General features: G+C 37.2%; 1 protein-coding gene across 3 annotated transcripts in view; it reads right to left on the bottom strand.

Moving 5' to 3' along the window:
- Positions 1 to 27,356, bottom strand: part of LOC117291772 (synaptotagmin-1-like) — a 43,922-nt gene that overhangs the window by 3,931 nt on the left and 12,635 nt on the right. For 2 of the 3 annotated variants that reach the window (XM_033773673.1, XM_033773675.1), the window contains exons 4-8: positions 7,419 to 7,544; positions 6,304 to 6,471; positions 4,310 to 4,483; positions 1,380 to 1,500; positions 277 to 410 (exon numbers count right to left, since the gene is read on the bottom strand). In XM_033773673.1, the coding sequence (XP_033629564.1) occupies positions 277 to 410; positions 1,380 to 1,500; positions 4,310 to 4,483; positions 6,304 to 6,471; positions 7,419 to 7,544 (723 nt within the window). The remainder of the gene's footprint in view (positions 1 to 276; positions 411 to 1,379; positions 1,501 to 4,309; positions 4,484 to 6,303; positions 6,472 to 7,418; positions 7,545 to 27,356) is intronic. The other variant, XM_033773676.1, reaches the window with a different exon arrangement.

The following is a 27,356-nucleotide window of genomic DNA, read 5'->3' as shown; positions in this document are numbered from 1 at the left end:
CAACTAACGTAATCAAGTGCACCCCCACCCCCCACCCAACTTTAATGGTTCCTTAACATCCAACTAACGCAATCAAGTGCACCCCCCCCCCCCACCCAACTTTAATGGTTCCTTAACATCCAACTAACGTAATCAAGTGCACCGACACCTGTATCTTGTTTGGACAATTGCTGTTTATTGCGGCTTATACACCGCGTGGCTTATATGCTGAAGATATTGGTAATGTTCCCCCAGGGCTCCTAAAAACCCAACAGACATTCCAAAATGTATCCGTACCTGTATCTGTTCAAAGGGTACCTCAAACCCAAATGACTCATTGTAGTACGGGTTGAGTGTTCTCTTCTTAATCGTGGTCTTCTTCTTCTTCATTCTCTTGTTGTTCATGTACAGCGAGATCTTAACGTATGGATCTACAAGGAGGCAGGGAAAGAGGAGAAGAGAGGTGTAAAAAATTAAATCAAAACCCATCGTGAGACCTAGAAATATGACATGGTCATATGTAGGGTTTGAAACTTTGCATGGTGGAAATACGATATAGAAAGGTTTGTGGTAACACCATGAAATGATAATCTCTAAATGAGTTGGTGTGGTTCTGAAAAGAACCATTGGTTTCAACTCAACGTTTCGGTCAGTATGCTCTGATCGTCTTCGTGGAGAAAGCTATCAGAGCATACTGACCCAAGCGTTGAGTTAAAACCAATGGTTCTTTTCAGAACCACCCCAACTCATTTAGAGATTATCATTACATGGTGTTACAGCAAACCTTTCTATATGGTCATATCTGCCAAATCTTTCTAAACTGGCATACGGAGGAAGTTTTTTCTGTCTGGAATAGTTTTGGAGCGCCCCTAATTTGTTTGCAGTCAGTCTGAAGAATGGACAGCTGATGAGAATATCCACCAGCCGTCGATTTCACCAAACTCCTCCTAACTTAGGATTAATCTTAGGACTTAGGACGAGTTCAGTTCCGTATCCGAAGGACGCATTGAACCCATCCTAAGTTAGACTAACTCGAGATAGGATTAATCCTAGCGTTTCGTGAAATGGGCTGCTGGACATTTCATTGCGCAGCGTGCACAGGCATGCACACACCATGCTGAGATAAGATGGACAGAATTTACTAGAATTTATGCTCGTAAGGACAGCTATTTTTTGCACTTCGCAAATGAGGTGAAGGAGTGCAGAGAAGAGCGAATGCACAACCACACCTCAAAACTATAATAATATAAAAATACACTTTTGAATCAGAGATAAGCAGCCAACCAAACACTGGGGCGACCCCCTTGTCTTTATGATAAGCGTACTGGGTTATTTTAAAGTGCATTAAACAACACGCGGAACAAGTGACCAAGCAATATTTGTGTGATTCATATAATTACCTGACAGTCCACCAACGTCCATCTTCTTCAAGTTCTTGGCCTCTAAGATGACAACGGTCAGTTTTCCGGCTGTCGGCACGTAGCGTAGCGAGAAACAAATGTCACCAAGTTCCGACTTGCCCTGAAGAATCAGATTTAGAAATTTTATTTTACAAATTTTGCATAGATGTATTAATTTGCATCATAAATAAATAGCAAAAAAAAAAGAGAGGGTTTCCTCCATCACTGGTGGGTGTTTCCCAAGTCTTGCAGGAGAAAAAAGGTTCCCATGCAATACTATTCAAGTGTGATTCATGCCCGTATCGCCCAAATTCTAGCACGCAGCTTGGCAAATTACTTTGCTGCACAACAGTTGTAAACAGTTGTAAACTTTATGGAATTTTGGCTGGTTAACTGTTTCTGCTAAGCAAGATTTTAGAATGATTAGCAAAATTCTGCGCTTACAGGCTTTATAAAAATGGGCCCAGATGGGTTTAAGGGAATGTTTTTGTTTGGTAATCACTCTAATAATTAATGGCAATAAAAACATAAGCCTACAGCAGTGGTTATTTAAATGATTTAAATTTTAATGCCTCAAAATTTGATTAACAAGAAAAAGAAAAAAAAACATTATGGGACCACTTTCCCCACTTTTTGACTTAACAAATAATTCCCAAGAAAGAAGAAAAATCAGCAACACTTTATGAAACTATTTCACGATAGGAAAGCCTTTGACAAAATAAGTACTATTCTCAACCCCCCCCCCCCCCTAAAGAAAAATTAATAAAAAACAAAAAATTCCAGCACACTGGTAACGGTGGAGTTTTTCAAAAAAATTACAGCAGTTGTACACAGAATATTATTATTATTATTATTTTGGCATGGTACGCCACTGCTGAAACTTCCTAGTACTTCTTCTCAGATTGTGTATTCCTCCTACGCGGACATTATTCAGAATTTCGGCAATATGTCAAAAACGCAACCACATTTTGAAATGAATTTTTCACATGTTAGTATTACTTTGCCTTTAACCACTAGACCAGTGAGCAAGTACCTCTAGCCTTAATCTAAGCCAGAGACATTATTATCAACCCTATGACATTAGAGTGGCAAGTTGAACAGTCACGTACACTAACAGCAGCTGTGCACTCTCATAATGCAAGCCCTGTGTTAGTGCATGATCCAAGCACTGCGCAGGCCAGACTATGTCAACAACTTTAATGTTTGCACTAGTGGGGGGGGGGGGCTGTTTCCACCATTATGAACCTCCATTCGCAAAGACACGTATGCACCACAAGTGCGGAGAATGTATCAAGAATTTATTTAGAGACAAAAATATTGGCTGTTGCAAACTGATAAAGGACCTATGGTATAAATGCAAGAAATAGTTAATGGCCTAATGACGTTTTCGACTCTAGCAGAGTCTTTCTCGAAAGCTATATTTGTCTTTTTTAGCCTTAGAGAAAGACTCTGCTCGGGTAGACCGGTAGGGCTAATATTTGTTTGCAAGAATTTATTAAGCCATAAATAGTGAGAGGCCTCTTATCAACGCACAACCTCTAGCAATGGCATCAGTTTACAAATGTGGGATGTAAAGTACTATTACTAGTAAACTTGCGGTTATGACCATTTCTAAATCTCTTTGTTAAGGAGAGTTTGCTCTGAAGAGAAACAAGCTGTTGTGGTCTCAACGTTTTTAACAGTCTCCTTTGCTCGTCTTAATGAGAAACAGAGCAAAGAATACCGTACAATATTGTTGTTAGCGCAATCGGAGACTTTTGAGACGCTGGCCAGGCCTGATACTTCACAGAGGCAACGGAGGCGATTGCCTCCGTTGCCCCTTGTAATTGCCTTGGTGCCCTTGAAATGCTCCAGTAGAATTTTACAATATCCTCATAGGGTGCCCTTTGACAAAGAGAAATTGCCTTGGTGCCCTTGCCCTTTCAAAAACAAAGCATACAGCCCTGGCTGGCGGAAGCGGACATAACGGTGCATTTTTGCGGCTCTGAGAGTTTATGCGATGGTCTGAGCACACCCACTACTGGCTAGAACTGTGAAAAAGGACCGTCCAAAAGTCTCCCCTTGTATCATGCAGTCAGCACACATTCATAAAAGACTGACGTGACTACAGTGGTGAAATTTGACCAGATTCTGTACAAAGAGAGAAACCAACACAGCCTTTCCACTTATTGGGGCACAAACATCTTTTCAAAAGTAGCCAAAGACAACACAAGTCTTATTTTTGTTTAGTCTGTTTTGATGAAGTAGGAAGACCTCTTCACCTGTCTCCGATTCGGTGCGTTATTTTCCAGCACCACTTAATGACCTCACCTCTCCACCTTTTTGTTTTCTTTACAATAGGACTAATCCAGAGAGGCAAGTGAAAAGATTTTGGTATCATGAACGCTTTGTTTTAAACACCTGCATCAAACCAAGTGACCCCTGCTCTTATGACAATCAATTTCCATTGACATCATGGGTTGCATGGGTTGTAATTCACACCAGAGCTACATCAAGGATGACAAACTGCGACAATAAATTAGACGTATCTCGCTCCAGGATCAAATTGTAATTGTACAACAAAAGAAAAATGCCATTTTTAACCATAGGCGACAAACTGTCACATTTGTCCCTCTACACACAATTCTAGTATACTCCATGAAGGGCGCCCTCAATAGGCTACAACCGGTCAGGTGCAACACTGGATTGTCAAAACAATTGTTGTCATGACATGCATGAATCAAGTTATTCTTCGACACTTCAATCAGAGCAGGTTCTTGCTTTTTCAATAACGACTCTTGTAGCAATTAATATATTTCTTGAAACTCTTTTCCACTAAACAATGCTGCCCCTTCTTTTTCAGAACTCTCTTGAATTGAAAAATTCAAAGAGGTTTTGGTAAAAAAAAAAAAAGATATCCGAGGAAGAGATTGAATAGTTTTCTTCTTTACCTCGCCTCCAGGCACTTCAGCACTCTGAAGATCCCTCCACTCCTCCACGACGCTCCCCAGATCAACTTGGCTTAGTTTGACCTTCACTTCACCGATCTGATCGTGCCGTGAGAAGCGGTCAAAGTCAAAGATGGCAAACACCAGCGTTTTGCTTGCAATCTCGCTGTATGGAACCTGAAAGATACATTTGAAGAAGGAAAAATGTTAATCAGTTTAGGTCTCATAATTCAAACGTAGTCACACATTCCTTGTAGGAAAATACTGCATGTTACAGGCACTGGACACCTTTGGTAATTATCAAAGACCAGTCTCCTCACTTGGTGTATCTCAACATACGCATAAAGTAACAAACCTGTTAAAATTTGAGCTCAATTGGTTGTCGAAGTTGCGAGAGAACAATGAAAGAAAAAACACCCTAGTCACACAAGTTGTGTGCTTTCAGATGCTTGAATTCGAGACCTCAGCTGAGGTCTCAAATTCAATGCAAATATTTTAGTGAATACTTCTTTCTAAAAAAGAGGGAGCCATTTCTAACAATGTTTTACACACTCAACAGCTCTCCATTACTGGTTATACCAAGTAAGTTTTATGCTAACAATTATTTCGAGTAATTACCAATAGTGTCCAGTGGATTTAAAACAACTTGAGCATCACTGAGTAATGGATATAGGCGCTTTATAGAAGCCACTACTATTTTTACCAACGTAAAGGTTGCAAGCCTGTAAGGAAAACTAATTCCAGTCAAATGACCACTGCCTAGCATTTCATCTTTGAGAGGGCAAGGGCATTTTCCTTTTCCATTTGAAAAACTTCAAGTCTATAGGAAATTTTTGAAGAGGCACCAAGGCCAATAACAGGGGCAAGAGAGGCCATGGCCAGACCTGCACAGGTTGTACTTGGCTCAAGCCCAATTCACACTTCACGCGAAAGTGAATATAAAGCACATTGTGTGACGCAAACTTGTATGCACTGCTTTCCAATTGTGACACAAGGAAGGAACACTGCTTTGCTTTGGCAATTTGCGTGAAGTACGAACTGGGGTTTCACTCTTTTTGTTCCTAATTATGATATTGTTTTGTACTTCCATGAGTTCTTGTCCTAATTTTGTTTTCATTTAGAGACAATCACACACCAATCACAAAACAAGACATAAGGGGTGGTGAAAAATAGGAACTAACTACTAGTAAACAGTTAACTTGCGAGTACAACCCAGAGCTGCCAACATTTTCATCTTGCAATCAGGGAGATTATGTACAACAATGAGGGAGATATGTAAAATAACATTCAACGTATAGTATGGAAACACTTTCCATCATCAGGAAGATTTTCCAACTTTGTCATCAGAACATGGAAAGATCGGTTCATTTTTAGAGAACTTTCTGAAGAATCAAGGAGAGTTTGAAGCTCTGACAACCATGTATTAAATCTCTTTTTGGGGAGTGTTGACTCTAAAAAGAGCCAGGTGTGGTCTCGAATGTTTCAGCCAGTATACTCTGTTCGTCTTTAGGAGAAAGCTTGACTGCAAGTAGTGATGCTGCATAAAGGGATGCATATTTGGGCCGGAAGTCTTAAAGGCAGTGGACACTATTGGTAATTACTCAAAATAATTGTTGACATAAAACCTTACATGGTACCGAGTAATGGGGAGAGGTTGATAGTATACAACATTCCGAGAAATGGCTCCCTCTGAAGTAACCTAGTTTTCGAGAAAGAAGTAATTTTCCATGAATTCGATTTTGAGACCTCAGATTTAGAACTTGAGGTCTCGAATTCAAGCATCTGAAAGCACACAACTTCTTGTGACAAGGGTGTTTTTCTTTCATTATTATCTCGCAACTTTGATGACCAATTGAGCTCAAATTTTCACAGGTTGGTTATTTATGCATATGTTGAGATACACCAAGTGAGAAGACTGGTCTTAGACAATTACCAATAGTGTCCAGTGCCTTTAATCAGCGAAGCGTTGGAGTTGGCAAATCAAGAATACTACCCACCTTGAATGTAAAGGTTTCATTGAACACCGGGTTGAGCGTCTTCCGGTGGACTTTGGTTTCGTATTTCTTCTTCTTGTCTGGTAAGAGGTACACTTTGACGTACGGATCAGACGTCCCTGAGAAGTCCATTCCTGGAAGATCGGCCGCTTGAGCCACCGAGACGTTCAACTGTAGAAGTGGAGGAAATGAAAATGAAAGAAAGTTTTATCAGTCGAGTCGCTTTGTGATTTTAAAGACAAGACAACGACACAAAACTCTCTTTACAGAAGACCTGCTGAAAAGTGGAAGTCAAATGTTCACATTCCACACGCAAAGCAGTAACCACGCTCATGACTTTCACATAAAGCAAACCTATTTTTGTCGTAGAAAATTTTCATTTCTAGAAACACATGATAGCCCACATGACAAATTTTGCATAGAAACCACTGAGTATACAAATTGTAAACAGTATAACAACATAAAATATGACAATTTCAAGGCAAGATCCCTCCATTTTACCAACTGAGTTTTTCCGGGCATTTATTTTTGGAGTTCTTACCAAAGGTATACCCTCCCTGAATTGGACCCTGGCTCGTACATTTCGGGGTGGGGCAATGCGAGTCCATAAAAATGAATTACTGTCAGGTTGGCGTAGTGGTATCTTCATTCAGTACATGGATGGTTTTCAGTCACCGCCTGAAGTCGGTTAATACTTCCTACGAATTTGAATGCAAATTTTGACGTCACAACCCTGTTTTCACAGCGACTATATTTTGCAGGAGTTGAGCACAAGTCAACTAATGCAAATTTTTCGCTGCCAACTTGTGACGTCAAAATTTGTATTGGATTTGCATTGGCAGGAATTATGAACTCACTTGACTGTGTTTGTTTTTCCTGGAATAAACCTCTGGGGTTTTCCTCCCACATCTAAATCTTACACTTCCTTCTTAGTGTCCTCTCCGTTTGGTTCTTGGCTATGTATAGTGATTAATACATATTTGGTTTACCTAATATCATGTGTGTATTTATTTGTTGTTTAGACTGTCTTGCTTTAAGTTAACTTTTCTGAGAGTCACAACCAGAATATAATAAATGATATGAAATGGGAAGAGAAACAAACAAGAACAAAATCTGACCTTTCCCTCCTGGAAGTCGTAGTCCAGTGAGAACTGAAGCTTTCCGAGTTTGATCTCTGACTTTACAGAGTCTGTGTCACCGTCTTCATCTGCGCCATTATCGAGATCTTCAACGTCCGGCTGAACCTGAGGAAAGCATTCACGGAAAACATTTAAAAATATGATTATCAATAACCGTGGGTGATTATATGGCCCTTTACCAAACCACAGCTCCAGATTCGCCTCAGGTTAGCTTGGTGCTCGCAGTTGTTTTTGCAGTCGCATGTGCTTTGCAGACATGCTCATGACTTCAGATCAGAGAACAGAGCCTGAAGCCGAATCCAAAGCCGAAGCCATGGATTCGTAAAGGGCCTATAACACCATAAAGATGCACACGTGTACCAAACTTTTGTGTGTGCATGGAATTCTAAAATACTTTGATCAAAAAAAGTACCATTTTTTAAATTGAACATTGATATTCTAAATTGTATTAAATACTTTTAGTCCCTTTTTTGAATTCACAGAAAATTAACTGCTAGTCCATGGAAAATATAACACACTATTTTTGTTGCACACATGACCTCACATTCATTTGTCTATCTTTGTTTAAATTTGTAGAATTCTCAAAATACTTACTTTGTTCTACAACAGATTTTTTTATAATTTCGTTGAAACCCACCTTTTTTATTTCGTATACAATTCATGTGATAGATTACAAATTTATTGTTCTAAAGTCATTTTTTTAACACAAACATTTTTGTTCAAATATTGTATTTGCCAAGCCATTATATTTTCTTAATTCCTTTTATATTGTATAAATTGTTCTTGACATCAAATTGGACACTGATAACATAAACATGAAAAACACTACATGTGCAACAGAGGCCATTTTCAGAACTACATCTTTGGCTTTTGCTCTGGCTTAGACTTCGTTAACCTATTTGTAGCTCTGTACTGAAAGCAAGTTTTCAAATTTACAGACAAATAGTAGCCAGGGCCTTAGCCAATGCTGTGGTTTCAAAATGGGCCAGACATACATGTACAGTAGATGTACCTAAAACTAACATTATTAGGTTCTCATTAAAATATACTTATGTAAAATATTTGAAGTTATTAATAGATTAGTATAAAAAAACAATTGACAGGGGGACATGCAGTGGTGTAGACTTGTGGTTAAACATTTACAATACCTTCAATAAAGACAAAATGTCTCAAATTATAATACAATTGACACATTCATATCTAGGGGGAAAAAATAAGCAGCTACCGGTTATCAGTCAATATGAGATAATTGTCTGGAGCCAGTTGCATCTAACGCAATGCTGAGCACAGACCAAATTACCAGCCAAAATACGTGATACACATGGCTATGTTGACTGGTGTCCTGCCGGACTTTAATTAGCAAATTACGAGAGCATTCAGTTTTATCATGGAGGTAGTTATATCTTTCTTGGGCATTAGACATGGTCTGTTGAATTACACATTATTTGATTGAGCAGATGCAAAGCATCTCTGTTTCATCCCTGCACACCAGGACCAATTTCATATAGTCTGTAAGCACAAAAACTTAGTTTGTAAGCACATAAACAGGCTCTAAGACAGGAGATAATAAAAACTTAAGCCTAAGTTGTAAGATAGGTAACTCGTCCTAACTTACGATAAGACTAGTCTCAACTCTTTGTGAAATCCACCCCTGGCTTCAAAGACCCTGCTGGCACTAAAGTGTGTACAGCAGTTGTTGATAGTGCATAACAAGGACACCAAAGAAGAAGATTTGACTGTACACAATGTATTTTAACATCTCTAAAGCTTCAGGGGCATTAAGTACTGTGGATATTGTGCATGGTGTTTGACAGCAACTCTGGACTACATCTGAGGAATTTCAAGAAGCCATTTGCGAGATAGATTGGAATTTTGTCTGGTAAAATTACATGCTGAACGGTTCTGTTTGAATTCCTCAGACTGTAGTGATAGTTGCTGTGTCAATGGTCAAATAGTTTGAGGCAAGCTTTTTTGGCTACGATAAAAACCAAAAACAAAAAGCCTTCTTTAGTAAAATGTATATCCATAAATTTATCAATGAAAAATAGAAGAAAAGACCAATTTTTACAAAACAAGAACAGAATTATAATAAAAAAACTCTCCGCTTACGCTCCAATGGAGCAGCAAGAAAAGCAACACAACAAATAAACAAAATATGTAGCATTCATTTCGCGATTGCTTTGGTAAACCCAGCACCAACTACGAGGATGGTCTAAATAAATACAAGGAATAACCGAGCATATGTTTGCAGCAACGTGACCCTTGACTTTTAACGGCTGCCCTATTTTCTAGAGTGTGATGTACACATCGTACATGTGAATGTACACGTAATGTGTACAATGTCCAAGTAATATGCATGTAGTATGGGTGTATGAGCAGTATGATGTGAAAATTGAAACAATTAACCACTAAAAAATATTTGTTAAAGATATGCCATCCCAAAAAGGAAAACACAAAAATGCTTGTTTTACTAGTGTGTCTTTGCACCCACAATCTATACCTTGCGTTTTTGAACATCACAGCTTACAAAATTTCTGTACATACCATGTGAGAACATGAACATTTTAGTACAGAATTCATAGAGATTTCTGGCAGCCAAAAGTGTTTCGCAGGGGAAAACATGGAAAGTATTCAATTGCATTAAGTTGAAAAAAAGAAGCAGAAACAAGGAAAACTGTAAACGAAAAGATTGTTGTTTGTACACAGTTACCCTTTGAAAATAAAATAATTTGTACATTGTAGACAAATACTAATTGGTAAAAAGCGGAGTCGTTTAGATAGTTCCAACAAATTAAAAAAGAGGAAATCTGTTCCGTTTTTATTTTAATCCATGTAGAAGCATCTGTCTCCCCTCCATATGTTACAGCCAGATGGCAGACGCAGTAAGTAACAAGCCTTCCCACTACATATATAAGTATGCTGACGTAATTCACGTAGCTCAATACCCCATAGCACTCGCTCCGATCTAGTTCGCTGCATCAGCTCGATAGGGAAGGATCATTGACTTCATTAACTACAGATCAATGTCTGGATGGTTTGTCTTGGTGTCTTATCAAACCATCGGGAAGAGGTTCAGTGTGACAACATAACCCTTACAAAAAAGTCCTATCTATAGGCGAAAATGCTTATAGATATAGGATTTATATAGGATTCCTGTGGAATTCCTTTAGATTTTTCGTCACTTTTTTTATTCCTATAAGATTCCTATAAGATTCTTATAGGTTTTTTTTGTAAGGGAATGTTTCTTTAAAACAAATCGGGGGGGGGGGGGGGGGGGGTATCAAGAAGACTGCAGGCCTTGTACATTGTGTGGCCCATTTTTTTACTGGACCAGAATTTATTTGACAAGACCAGAATCAAAATGAGTTGAACAAGCGTCCAGAGAAAATCTGTCTCATCTGTCCTAATGTGGAAGTGTACTTTGATACTCTTCATTTATACCCTTTATTTATCTCACTGACCTATTGTCCATCAAAGAACCTGTCAGAAATCTGCGTTCCTGTTCCCAAACACAGTTTGAGGGACCATGCCTTTTCTATCGCCCCTTTTCTATCGCAGCACCAAGGATGTGGAATCATCTTCCTCAGAATATCAGGCAAAGATCTACCTCATTGGCAAATTTCAAAACTATTTTTAATCGCACTTTTTTTTCAAAAAGCTTACTGTACGGCGCTATGAGCATTGACTGCTGGATTAGCGCCTTATTTAAGATTGATTGATTGATTTATAGTCAACTATTTTCTCACAAAGATATTGCACAATATGGTAGCCTATTAATTACCAAATTGAAAAATACAAGACCACTGGCCTCGCCCGATTCTGAGTTTACTGGCCCGACGCCAACATCACTGGCCTCGGGCATGTGGTCCAGTCTTAATTTTCGAACCCTCACATTTCCACTCACTGGCCAATACCCAGGCAATGTAACCTGGAGTGGTCCTGGGAAAGGTTAACTTCAAAGTCTCCCCATTTTTGTTTCACACTTGTGATGCTATTTTCTTGTGGAAAATGAGCACTTCAGTGGGTAACCATGGTGTTACATTTTGCTTAACCTACTCCCAAAGTGGGGGTTGGCCAATTCTCAGAAAATAACTGGGTTTGCCCATGGAGGAAGAAAATGGTTTGCATGGGTTACCAACTGGAGGAAGAAAATGGTTTGCCTGGGTTACCAATTCAAGTCTGAAAAGGTTAATCAATATGTTCCAAGTGAATTATTTGAGATAAAAATAAGAAGCCTAGGTTAACATACATTAATCTACGATGCTGTACGTATTTTTGTATGTTAATGCAAATTTAAATCTGCTCATTATCATTCATAAAGTAATCTCATTTGCATAATTCCCTGAACCATTCACCACACCACAGACCTCAAGACGGAAGTGGCACTTTGCTAATTAAATTTTCCATAATTGTATCCTGACAAAAGATGTGAAAAGGCTCCCCCAACTACACGTTCAATAATGTAACTTGGCCTTCTCCATGGTTGTGTTGTCATTAAGGCCCGAGTGTCTTAATTACATCGTTATTTTGGACAGTGTTTACTTATTAGATGAATATGATCAAGTCAGCTGTCAACTCAATAACAAAAATGAATCCTAAAATAATTGCATGTTTAAAATGCAAATGTGAAAACAAATTTTAAAAACCATTACAAAGTGGTCACAGGGCAAGGTTGTTGAGACTCCGCCGGCCGATGTAAATTTTGTACACTTGTTCAGTTTATTGATTTTAGGTTTTTAAGTGCATCTGCAGTGTACATGTACAAAATGTGCATAGTCCAGTATACGATTGGTCAACAAAAGCTACGGACACACCTACATGTACATGTACATTGTATTGGTAGTCATCCTACTGTATTGTACATCGTGTAGATGTACACAATGATTTGACTGTACTCTGATTATTTCAATGTGTTCACAATCAATTTAACATGAACCATTCAAAATTTCAAGGCAAACTGTTGGCATCGATTCCGTGCTTCCATATTTTACATTATGCACACATTGCGTGAGTTGCCATCTTGTTACTTGCAAACATGCAAGTAAGAAAAAAACTGAAAAGGGGCAAACTTCATAAAGCTGCTTAATATTGCATCAACAAATTGTCTGCTAAGCAGAATTGAGCAGGATACCAGTCACAAATTGTACATGTGACATGGTAGTTTAGTTGGTAACTTCATTCTGATAAGCATAATTTGGTTGTGCTAAGCTACTTTTTGTGCTTAAAGGCTGTGGACACTGTTGGTAATTGTCAAAGACCAGTCATCTCACTTGCTGTATCTCAACATATGCACAAAACAACCAAACGTGAAAATTTGAGCTCAATTGGATGCAAAGTTGCAAGATAATAATGAAAGAAAAAACACCCTTGTCACATGAAGTTGTGTGCTTTCAGATGCTTGATTTCAAGACCTCAAATTCTAAATCTGTGGTCTCGAAATCAAATTTGTGGCAAATTACTTCTTTCAGGAAAACTACTCCACTTCAGAAGGAGCCGTTTCTCACAATGTGTTATACTACCAACCTCTCCCCATTACTCGTTACCAAGTAAGGTTTTATGCTTATAATTATTTTGAGTAATTACCAATAGTATCCACTGCCTTTAAACACCTCATGAAATTGAGCCCACGAATGAGGGGGGCTTTAAAAAGGTAATTTGAGGGGATTAAGTGTAGTAGTCTTAATCTTTGATCCCCGGAGGGGATGCATTAGAAGCTGCACATAAAATTAACCATGAAGTAGGGTTGGAGACTTTGCTTAACGTTTATAGCTGCAAAGAATCTGCAGTGAGATGATTATGACCAGTAGGTAGGCATGACAAAATATTGACTTTTCTACAGTAAAAGGTTCATATTTTATATAAAAAAGTTTTCTGTCCTAGCTTCATTATAATGTGTCTATTTTACACATTTTCTAAAAGCGAGTCTCAACTTCACAAATTACTGATCTAGAGAGAAAAAAAATTATCCTTTAAAAGCTGAAATAAAGTCTGGGAAAACAACATTTTAGACTGAACATTACACTTCAGACCACTGAACAGTAATTGAATAAAAAGTCTGTCCCACATAAACATCTCCTACGGCACTTCTTACCCCGGACTACACTTACGCACGAAAGTTGGTCCCATTATGAATAACTAGGGACAAAAAGGCTGCATGTTTAAACCCCAAAAGCTTACTATATTTTTACATTTCAACTCCTACGGTAATTCAACCTCTTATAAATATAAAAAAATGCTAAAAGGCTGGCAAAAAGAAAAGAAAAAAAAGGATTGTTAGTGAAAAAAAGTACAGAAATACAAAGTTCTTAAGGGGAGCATTTAAAACATTGTACAACTTTCAATGATTCCGCTTTTTCTGTGTATCCCCAGGACAGGCTTGGAATAAACAAAAAGGCAGTGGAGTCAGGACCTCCGATGCCATGGTCTTGGCCCCTTCAAAATTTTAATAGACACTTCCAAGATTTTCCAATGTACCTGCCTTAGCCTAAGCCTGTTATAAAGGAAATTCCAGGCTTTATTCAGCAAAGTGGGTAAAAATCTACATACTGCTGAAGGTGATATGTAAAAATATTTTATTTCATTTTTTTTTTGAGCTGCAATATCTCTGATGCAACATCATACAACAACAAAAAAGAGAGAAGGAGATAAGATGAAGCAAAACTCTAGTTTCAATTTTCTGTATAAATTATTCATGAAGTCATTTTGCTACCCATGAAATCACGCACTGGACCTCTCAGTTAATTGATAGCAAACTAATTATCACTCCATGGGCGAATATGGCCTCTACAAGTACTCTGTTGAAAATGAAATCCCGGCCATAACAGCGTCACCAACCGGAGCTGTACGAACCAGGTGTTAAATTTCCCAGTTCCTTACAAAACAGGTTAGGGCAGCTGCTCTTCCTTCCGGTTGTTGTACACGTACAGTGTACGCATTTTCAACACATTTTGGGGTGCTTTAAAAGTGTAATGCACAACAAGCACAATGAAACTCATGAGCCATAAAGGTGAAGGCAGCATTTAAAAAAAATAATTACCAGTTTGCACTTCAGTATAACAAAATAGAGAACTCATCTGATGAAATTGCATGCGTGATATTCCACGGATACAATTCCCCTCATGCCCCTGGCCATTGCCTTTGTGCCCTGTAAAATATTACAGTGTTGTTGCCCTCACAGAGGTGCCCTTTGCTATAAGGACAAAATGCCTCGTCCTTCCTACTAACAAAGTATTAGCCCTTTAATACGCATCCAAGAATCTTTTCGTCTTCTTCTTAAAATGTGACCATCCACCACCAATGGGCTGTAAAGTTGACACTTTTACTGTTATGGGCTCAATGCATTTTTGGAGAGAGTGTGTAATCAGCTTCAAAATGATACCATCCACATTTAAATCAGACTTTTCTTGACGAAGTTATGATTTCTCAAAGCCACCTACTTTTTTATTCAGATTTCTCAAAGATTTCTTGAAAACCCAAACAATTTAATAGGCTCTGCAATGTGCAAGTGCAACTTTACAGCCTATTGGTGGTGGATGGTCACACATGTCAAGTCAAAGTTCAAGAAGGTCATAAAAATGATATGACCTTGACACATGTATGACCTTTATGCAATTATGATTTTTTTTTTTTGCAATAAGGCCATACAAGTAATCAAACATGTATGACTCAGTTTATGCTCTGAGATTTAATTTAAAAAAAAGAAAGTTTCCTCACCATTATCACCAATGGGTAGAGACTTCAGTAATAAAAAAAGAAAGATTTTGTTTGATCGATTTCACTGTTGTGGTGCAAGAACTACTACAGTCAACACTTTTTGAAACAGCACTGTTATAAAGAGGTTCTGCTAGTAATAAAGTACACATTCTCAAATCTCTTTGTTTTGCTTTCTTCTTCTAACAATGTCCTGTTATAAAAGAGGCAAGCTGGCTATAGTCCCAGCGATCTCGTTATAATTAGAGTCAACTGGACTTCACCTTGCCATTTGAAACCTCACTAGTAAAGCGCCAGTCTGTAGTTAATAAACAATCCAATTCATGTAGGCATTAACTCCTAAAATCAAATCACACCTCAGCGTTTTTTCCCCTTTTCTTCTTACTTTGCTCGGGGAGGAAACAAGGAGCTTCGAGCATCGATATTTTTGTTTGTACTGAGTGAAGTTTCATATAAATAGCTAAACAAAAATCAATATGATATGAGATGGAATCGCATTTTAGAAATTTACATTTAAACCTAAGATAGTCTATAATAAGTTTAACCTTCTCTGCCTAACTTTACAAAAAATGTTTTATTTATAAACATTCTGTTTTCTACTGTTTGCCAAACTCTTGCTCCATTTGAGTTTCATAATTGTGTACATTTGCCTGTGAATTGTCACAAAATATTATTATTATTATAATGTAGTATTGAGTTTTTTATACACTAGGCAACTGGACTTACTATTTTTGTGACTGACAACAGTTTCACACCCTGTCCTGGATAGGGTGTAAAACTAAAAATTTCAAACATTAAAATATATATAAATATTTGTTTAAATATTAGGGTGACACTTCAATACTCTAATTGGATGCTGTCCTGGATAGGGTGTGAAACTAAAAATTTAAAACATTAAAATATATATATATATATATATATATATATTTGTTTAAATATTAGGGCGACACTTCCATACTCTAATTGGATGCAGGTCGAATTTGGTGGGACTATAACAAAAAAAGTTTTTTTTAGCAAACATTTTTCAGCTCATCAGTATCAGCATGTATAAATATACTGTGTGATATTATTTTGTTTAATACGACACCAGCTAATGAATGTCCACCACCCTGTAATGATCTGTTTCCCAACCTTCGACCTTGCCAAATTTAATAGTTCCATAAATTAATTCCAGTTCCCAGCCCAATTTTTTGAACAGCTACAAATGTAATTTGACATTTGCTGGGTTTTGAGGACGAACACAAATTTAAGCAAAGCTGCAGGCAAGTATAGTGCTAAGAATTGTTTTCTCTTGTCAATTATCTCCTATTATTTTAGTTGTTTTGTTTTACCTTCAGGAAGACAATGCCGTAACAATGCCAAAAGGAAAGCAATATTTAATTAGCACAGAGCCCCTTTGGACGCAGCTGCGATATTATTTGGTTGTCGTGCTGTGGAGAAGTACTTAATCTGTAGACCCAATGAGCATACCAATGACTCTATACTCCGAGTTGAGTTTTTGACGTTACGGTTACTATGGCAAAGACACATGCGGGATCGGTTTAATGCCGGGATGGCAAACACAAACATCTGGCTCTGAGCCGGATTCATTTAGTAAGATTATTCACTGTGCGTGGTTGTTTCTCTTCATTTTTTGTGGTTTTTAAGTTCCTGTCTTTAGGGCACAATTTTAATCTAAACTTCGGTCACAGTATTAATATCAGCAGTGTGTGGATTTATAAAGAATTAAGGTAACGGAACGATACTTACATATATTATAATTACGATAGGTATTTTTAATAAGAGAACTAATTTTTTTTAATCTTTGGCACTTTTTGAATCAAATTGGTTGAACTAAAGATATCCTGTAAGGATGGCCGAACCTAAAAGCTAAGACAAAATTTTATCACAGCAAACTGACAAAATGCATTTTTTTTAACAACAATATACTCACTCTGCATAAATATCTGTGTGAATTTAAATTTTCTGATTTGTTTTCTTTAGGCCTACTTATATTTCATATCTGTTTAATTAATATAAATAATAATAATAAATAATAATTAAGCCTGGTCATGTTTTTTTTCTTTTCCCCCCTTTTTCAAATGTAATGTACATGTATACTGTTGTTATCCTTCTGCATCATTGAGTTTTACTTTTATTGTTAGACCTTGATCAATTATTTTGTAAACTTTTATCATGCTTTTGTTTTTTAATTTCATGACTGTTCATTTTATCATAGAGCATGCTAGTCATTGCTCTACGATTTGAAGAGGTGTTGTTCGAAAATTTGTGTTTGTTTTTACGGCCCGTTTAAAACCATCGTTTTGGTTGAATTCTTCTCATCTCACCATGATGTTTCCAATAAACAAAACAGCAAAGATAACTCAAAGTCAATGAGACTAGCCATCACTGGTTCCCATCCTCAGCATTGACTCTTTGCATTGCTTATGGGTCTGATTGGATACCGAGAAGTCATGTGGGAAATTTGATCACATGGCTTGCAATTGCAATTGCAAAATGGTGTTACAATTTTTTTTTTAAATGATTTTTGGGGTTGAACAAAGAATTGACTAGAGTGGGATTCGAACCAACGACCTCCGGATTAACGTGCCGGCGCTCTACCAACTGAGCTATCTAGCCCTATATTGGCGGTGTCCCTATTTTGTCAATATCTTTGTTCGGGGGTGCCAGTCAGAAGCCATACAACCGTTAACTGCCGTGTAGCCAGGGATCACACCCAAATTACGATACAACCTGGGAAGCGGCAGCTAGGGGATCACCTTAAGGGGATGCAACTTTTTTTTTTTAATGCTGCTTTCTGTGACCATTCCTGTTTGTCAAATAACCAGGCACTAAATTTGGCCTTTGGGGAAAAAATAGGAAGATTTTAACGAGTAAATGGGCTAACCTATCATGTTCACATAGCTTAGGCTTTAAAAGACTTTTCAGGATATTTAACAGCCGCAAACACTGGAAATCAGATTTAGGTAGGAAGAATATCATTCCTGATAACCCATGGAGTCAACAAAACATTTTTTTTGGGGGGTGCAATAATCTAGACTCAAATCAAAATAAATAGTACCTTTAAGGATTTGGGTACTTTTTCAAAATGTCCATAGATTTACATTAAACTTACAGGGTTTGAAGATAATGATAGTGGAAAGCTTCCCTTCAAATGTTACTTACTGAGGTGCTTTAGTTTTTGAGAAATGAGTAAAACAATGTAATGAAAATACGTTTTGTAAATGCTTAACATAATTTTGGTCTCATGAGACGAAAATTATTTTCATGACGTTGTTTTACTCATTACCCCAAAACTACAGCACCTCAACACATAATACTTTCAGGGAAGCTTTCTACTATCATTATCTATATTATTAGCAGTAGTGCTGGGGGCACGGGGGCAGTAGTGCTGGGGCCCAATGAGATATGGCCAGGACTGTATTTTTTTGCTGATTGCTCATTTATGCAAACCAAGAGAGACGATCTTCGTGGTCATTCGTCAAAAAGCAATAAATGAAAAAGAAAAAGGAATCTCTTATTAGGCTTGAAAATTGGCCTTCAGAAAAAAAGTTTTAAATGGTTGTAGAGTACTTATTTATGATATGTAGAAAGGCTTCAAGGCTAATTAAGGCTAATTTTTTTAAGGCTAATTAATAATAGTTTTACTGATTTATCTGTGGGCAGAACAAATTCAGAAATCAGATGAAAGTATGAAGAATAGCATGCATGTCTTATATTAGTTAAATCTACATTCCCTTTACCAAAAACCTTAATTCCTACAAACCTATTTATATATCATTTACCCATTGATGAAAAATGAGCAACGAATAGCATCTCAGAATAAATCTTATATTCATTAACGTGGGTCTGGTACCTGAGCTTGTAATAGTGAATTCTTCTCCTGATCTTCATCTATGCCTACACTGGCTGGTTGCCTGCCCCTGTCTATCCTCATATCCTGAAGCTTCTTCCTACCTGTAAACCTGGCTTGTATCTAGAACAACAGTAGAGTAAATCTAGCCCTGTTAGAATTAATAATAATAATACTGGCTTTTATACAGTGGTTTCTTATATCCGTCACTTATGAGTGACGCTCAAGACCCTTTAACAAACAGTATTTTCCTGCAAGTTATTTTGGACTACTACGTTTGAATTATTAGACCTACTCCTGTTACATAGCACCATGTAATGGTTTACAAGGTGCTGTGGCGCAATATGCTGCCGATCAAACCAAGTACACCAGGGCGAACTATACTCCTTTTACATAGCACCATGTAATGGTTTACAAGTTGTTGTGGCGCAATATGCTGCCAATCAAACCAGGAACACCGGGGTGAACCCCCTTCTCATTTCGATAAGTGTACTGGGTTCTTTATTGCACAAAACATGCAGGACCAACAGCTTTACGTCCCATCCAAATGACGAAGCATCGTGGTTGAGTGTCTTGCGTGGTTGAGTGTATGGACACTGGAGTCATGACGGAGACTCGAACCCACACTCTGCTCATCAGAAACACCATAGTTTGAATCCGATGCTCTTAACAAGCTAGGCCATGACACGCCACAACTGTATGCTAATCAACCAATGTATGTGACTTGTTTAATTGTTATACAACTTGCCTGACTTGTTTAAAGTATTGGCTCAGCTATCAAGGTGCTACCAATAATGCCAAGCTTACGCTGTATTATGTGTTTGCGTTTACTGTGCCCAGTTTCCTAATTGCTGTTGAAATGTGTTTGCTTGACCATACATGTAGCTACACAGGATTCCTTGTGTATTCTTGTACAAAAGGTTGAAGATTCAAATAGCGACTTAATTAAATGTGTATTCTTGACCTTGTGTATGTTGTATAGATTGTAATTGCCTGTGCTTGACCATATAGCTACATATGATGCCTCAAGTATACTTTTAGATTTGTAGTGAATTAAAATGTGTACGCTAAATCACAGCTACACGTTTCACAAACATAACAAACTTACAAATTAACAAATGCATGTTAACGAGCAGCTTTAATGTTACTAAGGCATACTGATCAGTGGCATGGTTTAGAATAATTTATGTTAATTAACATGATTAGTAGAGGCCTATTACATACACAGCGACAATATGTAATGGGCAGGTTAATGCATGGTGAACATTCTATGTGTAAAATGTTCAGCAATATTCACATACTAAATGTTTGTCTGTCCATAGGTGAGGGAACTAAAGCATGGACACTATTGATAATTACTCAAAATAATTATTAGCATAAAACCTTTCTTGGTGACAAGTAATGGGGAGAGGTTGGTGGTATAAAACATTGTGAGAAACAGCTCCCTCTGAACTGCCATAATTTTGGAGAAAGAAGTAATTTTCCACGAATTTGATTTCGAGACCTCAGGTTTAGAACTTGAGGTCTCGAAATCAAGCATCTAAACGCACACAACTTCGTGTGACAAGGGTGTTTTTTTCTTTCATTATTATCTCGCAACTTTGATGACTGATTGAGCTCAAATTTTCACAGGTTTGTTATTTTATGCATATGTTGAGATACACCAACTGTAAAGGCTAGTCTTTGACAATTACCAATAGTGTCCACTGCCTTTAACTGTATACCTAAATGTTGTCTTTAAATTGCTGCTTTCTATTGAACCAATGTGTACCTAATATCATACCTCATACTATTATTGCTTTTGTAATTTCGACATAACTGTGCATTATTGTATTGTATGGCAGCATTGAAATGAATGAAACTGAATGAAAACAAAAATGAGGGTAGCAGTCACACCTCTAGGGATATGATTTAAAAAAAAATAAACATGAACTATGAGCGCAAAGCACAAGAGCTTGAAAGCACGAAAGCTTCCGAGTGCGAAGCCTGCTTTATACATTTATGTATGTGGTTTTGAAATCCCAACTCTGCAATCTGGGGTGTTCCATATGGTTTTATCTTCACTTTCTTAAAAATTTGATCTAAGTTATTACCATTTATTTTATATATATTATTATTATTTTTTTTTTTGGGGGGGGGGGTGGGGGTTTAAAAAACAAGCAGATTTCCCCTTAAAAACGGAGAAATCACATCCCTGCACCTCTCACATCCTCACTACTGTAGAAGCACTGAACAAAAATGATGTCACTGGTTACCATCTTCTTTATAACCTACACAGAAATTGATTACAAGATCACACTCTTTTGCTCAAAAATCATCGTCCACAAAACAAAAGGCATCCAAAAACAGAAGGAGTGGCTGATGCAGTAAGTGGCTGCTTTACCTTCATGCAAAAGTGATGAAACACTGTACATTGTACATGTACATGTACATTGTAAAGAGAGAGTAAAATTGGAAGTCGTTTCATCCAATAAGGTCAGGAACCAACTTATTGGTTCTGCTAACCATGGATTTCTGCCCTTACGACACCTTGTAAAGCCTCAAGCCCGGTTCAAACTTCCTGCGAATGCGAATGCAATACAAATGTTGACGTCACAACGAATAACTCGCAGCAGTTCAACTTTGCTCAAATCACTTGTGAATATCGCTGTGAAAGGAGGGTTGTGACGTCAAATTCGCTTCGCATCGTCATTCGCAGGAAGTATGAACCGGGCTTTACATGTAGTCCAGAGAAGCACAAAATTTCACAGTAAAACCATGCCCAGTTCTTTCAACTGATTCAATATAATAAACCTGTCATAAGAATGCCAAATAATCTACGACAAAATAAATTTATTGTTATGACATACATACGTGCCAATTGTCTTCTAAACATTCTAATCACATACAGTAATAAATCAGTTCAGGATGCCCTTTCTGTTTAAAATAGAATGTGGCTTGATGAACGTACTGTAGCAATAGAAAAAATTGCAGTGGTGGAACATTTTGAAATGCACAAAACACTGAGCAAGCAGATCATTCACAATGGTCATGGCATACAAGAAATAACTACGGCAAAAAAATATAAAAAAGCAACGAACATGCAGTTTAAATGATTTGTTTACATGATGATCAAGAACAAACACTCTAATATGTTAGTGGGTTGTTGCTATAGAATGGATTACTACACGTACTGTACATGTACAAACAGGTGTAATTATAGCTTTCAAAAATGCCAAAAGATACTAAATACAGTGCACTTTTTAATAAGCTGAACAAGTCATGCAATATTAAAAGCGAAGAAGCGAAATCAGTTAGTGCATTGAGCCGAAAGTAACCATTTCTGCTGACCGGTCTGAAGGTAATTCAATTTAATAAATATGGTTAGTAAAATGCAGGGTTTATTCATGAAGATACACAAAATAAACAGAAATACATTCAAACATAAAAATTAGAACATTTAAAAATGTTAATGGTTCCCCTCTGCTATTTACAAGACAATTCTTAATTTCTCAATTTGGATTTTTGTTGTGCTAAACAATATTCTTTTTAACAATATTGGGAAGACCAGCAAAAAAAAACAAGTTATAATAGAAGAATTAATGAAAGGAAAACAAATACAAAAACAAGATAAAAGATAAAAGAAATTAAATAAAAACATAAAATTAATATATCTCAAAATTGTGAAAAAAGGAAATGAAGTATAATCAAAGAACCACTCACACGTTAATTGTGGAATAAAAGGTGGAAAAAAGTGAGAAAAAAACAGAAAAAGAGAAGGTGAATGATGACGCAATACAGATGAGTGAAAAATAATTCCGCCATTAGAAATGCACTGCAGGGTTCTCCCGAGGTTTTTTTGTCAAAACTGGGGCAATGTGAACCCAAGGTTTTAGACATTTAGATGGCTGAAGCGTGCTGAAGTGAAACAAGGTCTTTGGAATGTTTTCTTCTTGGTGTTTATATTGGTTTGAAAAGCCCTTACACCCAGTTCAGACAGGCGCTCCAGAGTCGCAATGAACCAAATTCTGAATGAAGTACAATGTGCAGTGTTTGACATGACGTCTGAAACAGTCCAGGAGCGACTGGACGCGCTACAAGTCAAAAGATCGACTGTTGCAGTTGTTTAGAACAACTCGAGTCACTCCTACTCTATTTGGTTTGTTGCGTCTGTCTGAAATGGGTGGTATTGTGGAGTATTCCATATGAAAAACTGTCTTGATGTTTCGGGCGAAGTTTGCGCATATCAGCATGCAGTTTGTGTGTATCAGCCTGACCCACTAGCTGCGCATGGCGAGAACCCTGCACTGTTATAAACTGAAATGAAGCAATATTATGACTGTGAGATGAGCAACTTAAGATTACACCAGTCATCTTAGTTCAGTTATTGTTATTATGATTATCTTTTTACAAAGTTTATGTTAGGAAATGAGGTGAAACTGTTGCCTGAAATTCAACATATTTGGTTTATCCTTGAACATAGTTATAATCATGTGTTTTTAGGCATTTTGCTCACATGGCCCAACTACACCTTCACTGAAACATTCTAAGGTCCGTTTCTGAATGGAATAGCTTCAGCAATGGCTATGACTGAAATGCTAAAAAGACTCATTACTTAACGTTGCAGCAAAATATATAGGCAAGCTGAATATTTTACTAAAGCTGTTAAAATCCTTTTTTTTTATTGATGGCTAAATGGAATTAGATATCGCAAGCAAAATGTTTTTACACTTCATTATGTTACTTGATAATATCTATTAATAATTTTTGATTGATTGGTTGATATATTTTGTTTATTGTATTTTTTTTTTTTTCTTTTTTTGGGTGGGGGGAGGGGGGATTCTCCACTTCTTATTGTTTGGCACTATAAATGTGCTGCACTTTAGGACCGCATACTTTTAAAAGGCAAATTTAATTTTAGATTGACATATTATAGTCAGGTTGCATTGTGATGACATAATAAAGCGTCTACATCATCGTAAATGCATCCTTAATTGACTGCACTCTTTGTTTAATTGCCAGTGCGACACTTGGTAAATTTACACAACACACACTAACAGTTTGGTAATAATACGCGTTTATCGTCTCTCTGGAATGGAAGGATGTGAGCTATCCTTCTATAACAAGATCGCCATGGAGTCGGGGAGGGGGGGGGGGTAGGCAGGGATTATGACCATCAGATCCATTGATCCAGTCATGATAATGAGGTTTGTGCTGTGTGGCAAATTCAATAAGCTTCTGTCTGCAATGCTCCAACGGAATCTTAACTGCCTCCAGGTCGAAGGTCAGGCGATTCGTTTTGATTAAGGCATCTCAGCTCTTAAAAATAGGAGCATGTGAACATATCTTATTTAAACATTACTAGTTAAGTATACATCATTTTCTAGAATGTCCATTTTTTTTTTACAATGCCAACTCGTTTGTTGAATCAATGTGGGAGAACAATTCAGGTTGGTTCCGCAATCCACTTTTGGTGTAAAATGAGAACTTGTATTCCAGTAATGAGGCCATGTCCCATTCCACATTGTTATTTCTTTTTAAGTTTTAAATAAAAACTAGTAGTAATATTTTATATAAAATAATTTGTTTACTATGCGGGTTCACCTCAAACAAAGCTTGGTAAGGGGCGACCAAAAAACATTTGAAGGTAGGAATTTAATGTTGTTTTCTTCTTCTTCAGTTGACGTTTTTTCAAGCAAACAATGCTTACATCGCCTGCATGTACATTTATTTTACCTGAGATCTACAATTCAACTTACTGCTGGAAAAAATCAACCCCATCATGGAATACACATACCAAAATAACTGTGACGCTAATGGTAAATAGTAAATGAAATCAACTGAACTACATGTACGTATAAATCGGTAGAAACAAAACAGAACGCAATCGGGTTTTTTGGAATACAAATGTCAAAACAAAAAACCCGCTTAGGTTCGAACTATAACAATTAAATAACCAGACCAATTTTGTCCAGTCATGTAACTAAAATTCAGGCAACTTAGGTCTCATTTTCAACATAGCCACTTTGAAAATAATTAATCAAAACACATACTTTAAAACGCAAACAAATTTGGGATTACATAAAATTGCATTAACTTCCCCAAACGAAAAAATAAATAAAAAAAGTAATCCAACTAATTTTTCAATTAGACGGAACAATAACATAATTATCCACCCCCCCCCCAAAAAAAACAAAACAACAACAAACAAACAAACAAAAACCAAACAAACTGAACTTCATGCATCATTCCAGCAATCGTGACTCCGTGCAGGCTAGGCGAGACCCCGTGACTCAACGTCGCTGCGACACATAATACAGTCATGGTTGGTAATCGACCCTATTCATGCTGTATACAACACCTGCTATTATGACGGTCCCCCGCACACATGCACAGGGCGAGATCAATACGTTGCCATTACACTCACTGTAATAAGAAAGCTAGTGCGTGTATGCATTCCAAACATAGAATGATGTTATGCACCATTCCATTTTACCCCTTCTAATTTAATTAATTAATTAATTAATTCGTTTAAATTTGAATTTATAATAATTTTTTCTGCCGCTTTTGATAGGGCACCAGCCGATTTCACGAAGCGCTATGGTTTATTGTCCTATCTCGAGTTATAGGACGAGTAACTTAGGTCCTAACTTAGGAGTAATCTTAAGGTTTACATGCTACAATGCAAGGCTAGGACCGTCCTAAAGTCCTAAGATTAATCCTACTAAGTTAGGAAGAGTTTGGTGAAATCAACGACTAGGTCGTCATAGGTTTTGCTTTTCAGTTTGCAGTAAACTTTATGTAGCTTGTATTCAATCAAGTGTAATCTATCGGAATGGTTTTACACTGTAACCATTACCTGATATTGTTCCTGCCAACCGTAATAGTATTGAGATATAATTTTTTTTTAAACTTAACATCTGGTCCATCAATGTATTCATAATTGGTTTTGATCTTTCATGTCTGAGAGGTATGCACCATAAACAAGGTCGAGCGGATCCTCTGTATTGAATTCCTGCACTGTTCCCACTCGACCATGTCATGAAACCCAAACCACAAAGCACCCCCTCCAAAAATCCAAAATATCATGCTTTTCTAGAAAAGCATTCTGAATTAACTCAAACCCTTCCTCTGAATGTATTGTGTAACTTAGCTAAAAGTATTCCCTGCCCAACACAAAAATAACTGAAGTCACGAATCAGTAATGATAAAACTCCCCAAGTTCTTTATATTTTGTCAATCCATATTATTATTTCCACTAATTTCAGGCATGACCGTGACGCATTTTAAAATGTTCATTTGAGTTTCAAATCTCGACAATTGCTTTGTGGAAATTTACTCCAAAGTTCTAACAGGAAAAGATTACGGGTAGCCTCCGGTTGAATTTCTACCCATCGTCTTCAGATGCCGTGGAAATAAATAATTGCTCATCGGGAATTTATAAAATTGTCACTGTGTAGAGTAATTTTGATCAGGCATAGAATTCGTGCCTCGCACAAAATGCGGCAAACAATAATTTGAAGAAAAAAAATAAAATAATCTAATTAACAGAACTTTAACGACAATCTTCATGGGAATATCCACTAACCTTATTCTATGAGAATGCAACCAAACAATTCTTGCATACTGAATAATTTTTCTCCCTCATTTTTCCTAATGGGATGGTTTTCCAACAACAAAGCAGTTGATGTTATGCTATAGTATGCCCATGAACCAACCATAGGTAAGGTATGCATGGAAGAATTTATGAAGGAGTAGCAACGCCTACAGTCTCAGCATCTTAAAGCCAACACGCACCTCGTTTGCCAGTGTGTGTGCGCTAGACATCTCTCTGTGGACAATGTCCCTTGTCCCATTGCGCGTTGTGCTTCATCAAAAGAGATACTTCTGCTGAGTAAGTATCTTGATGGTTTGAAAATCAAAACTTGCCTAAGATGCCAAGCTGAGTTACGATGAAAATCTGTACAAGAATTTAAGTCTTGTTTTCAGTCGGCTGTTTTATGAGTATTTCCAATTGCCTAGCACTAACTTGGACAGGCACCAATCTTTTTACAGTGCTAATTTGTGAAAGTCAAGCACATAAACAGTGCGCATGCCTGAAGAATCGCACGCTCAACATGTGTGTATTTTTTACGCTCGTGTATTGAAAGAGACATCGTACCTTAGAAGTGAGATTTGTTTTAACCTGTCAATTATTTCCCAAATGATGTAAACCATGTTATAATCTCGAATTAAATATTTGTAGCTCCTTTTTTTAAGGGAGAAACTTTTCAACATGCACTTTTGGCGTTTTTAAACTTTTTTGAACTTTCTGAACTATTACCTTCACCCACACATGTCATGGTGAAATACTTGCAGCATGTGTGACCTCAGCA

Source organism: Asterias rubens, chromosome 6 (genome assembly GCF_902459465.1).
Source record: "Asterias rubens chromosome 6, eAstRub1.3, whole genome shotgun sequence".
Lineage (NCBI taxonomy): Eukaryota > Metazoa > Echinodermata > Asteroidea > Forcipulatida > Asteriidae > Asterias > Asterias rubens.
Note: the sequence above shows the minus strand (reverse complement) of the source record. Positions and strands in the feature narration are given on the sequence as shown.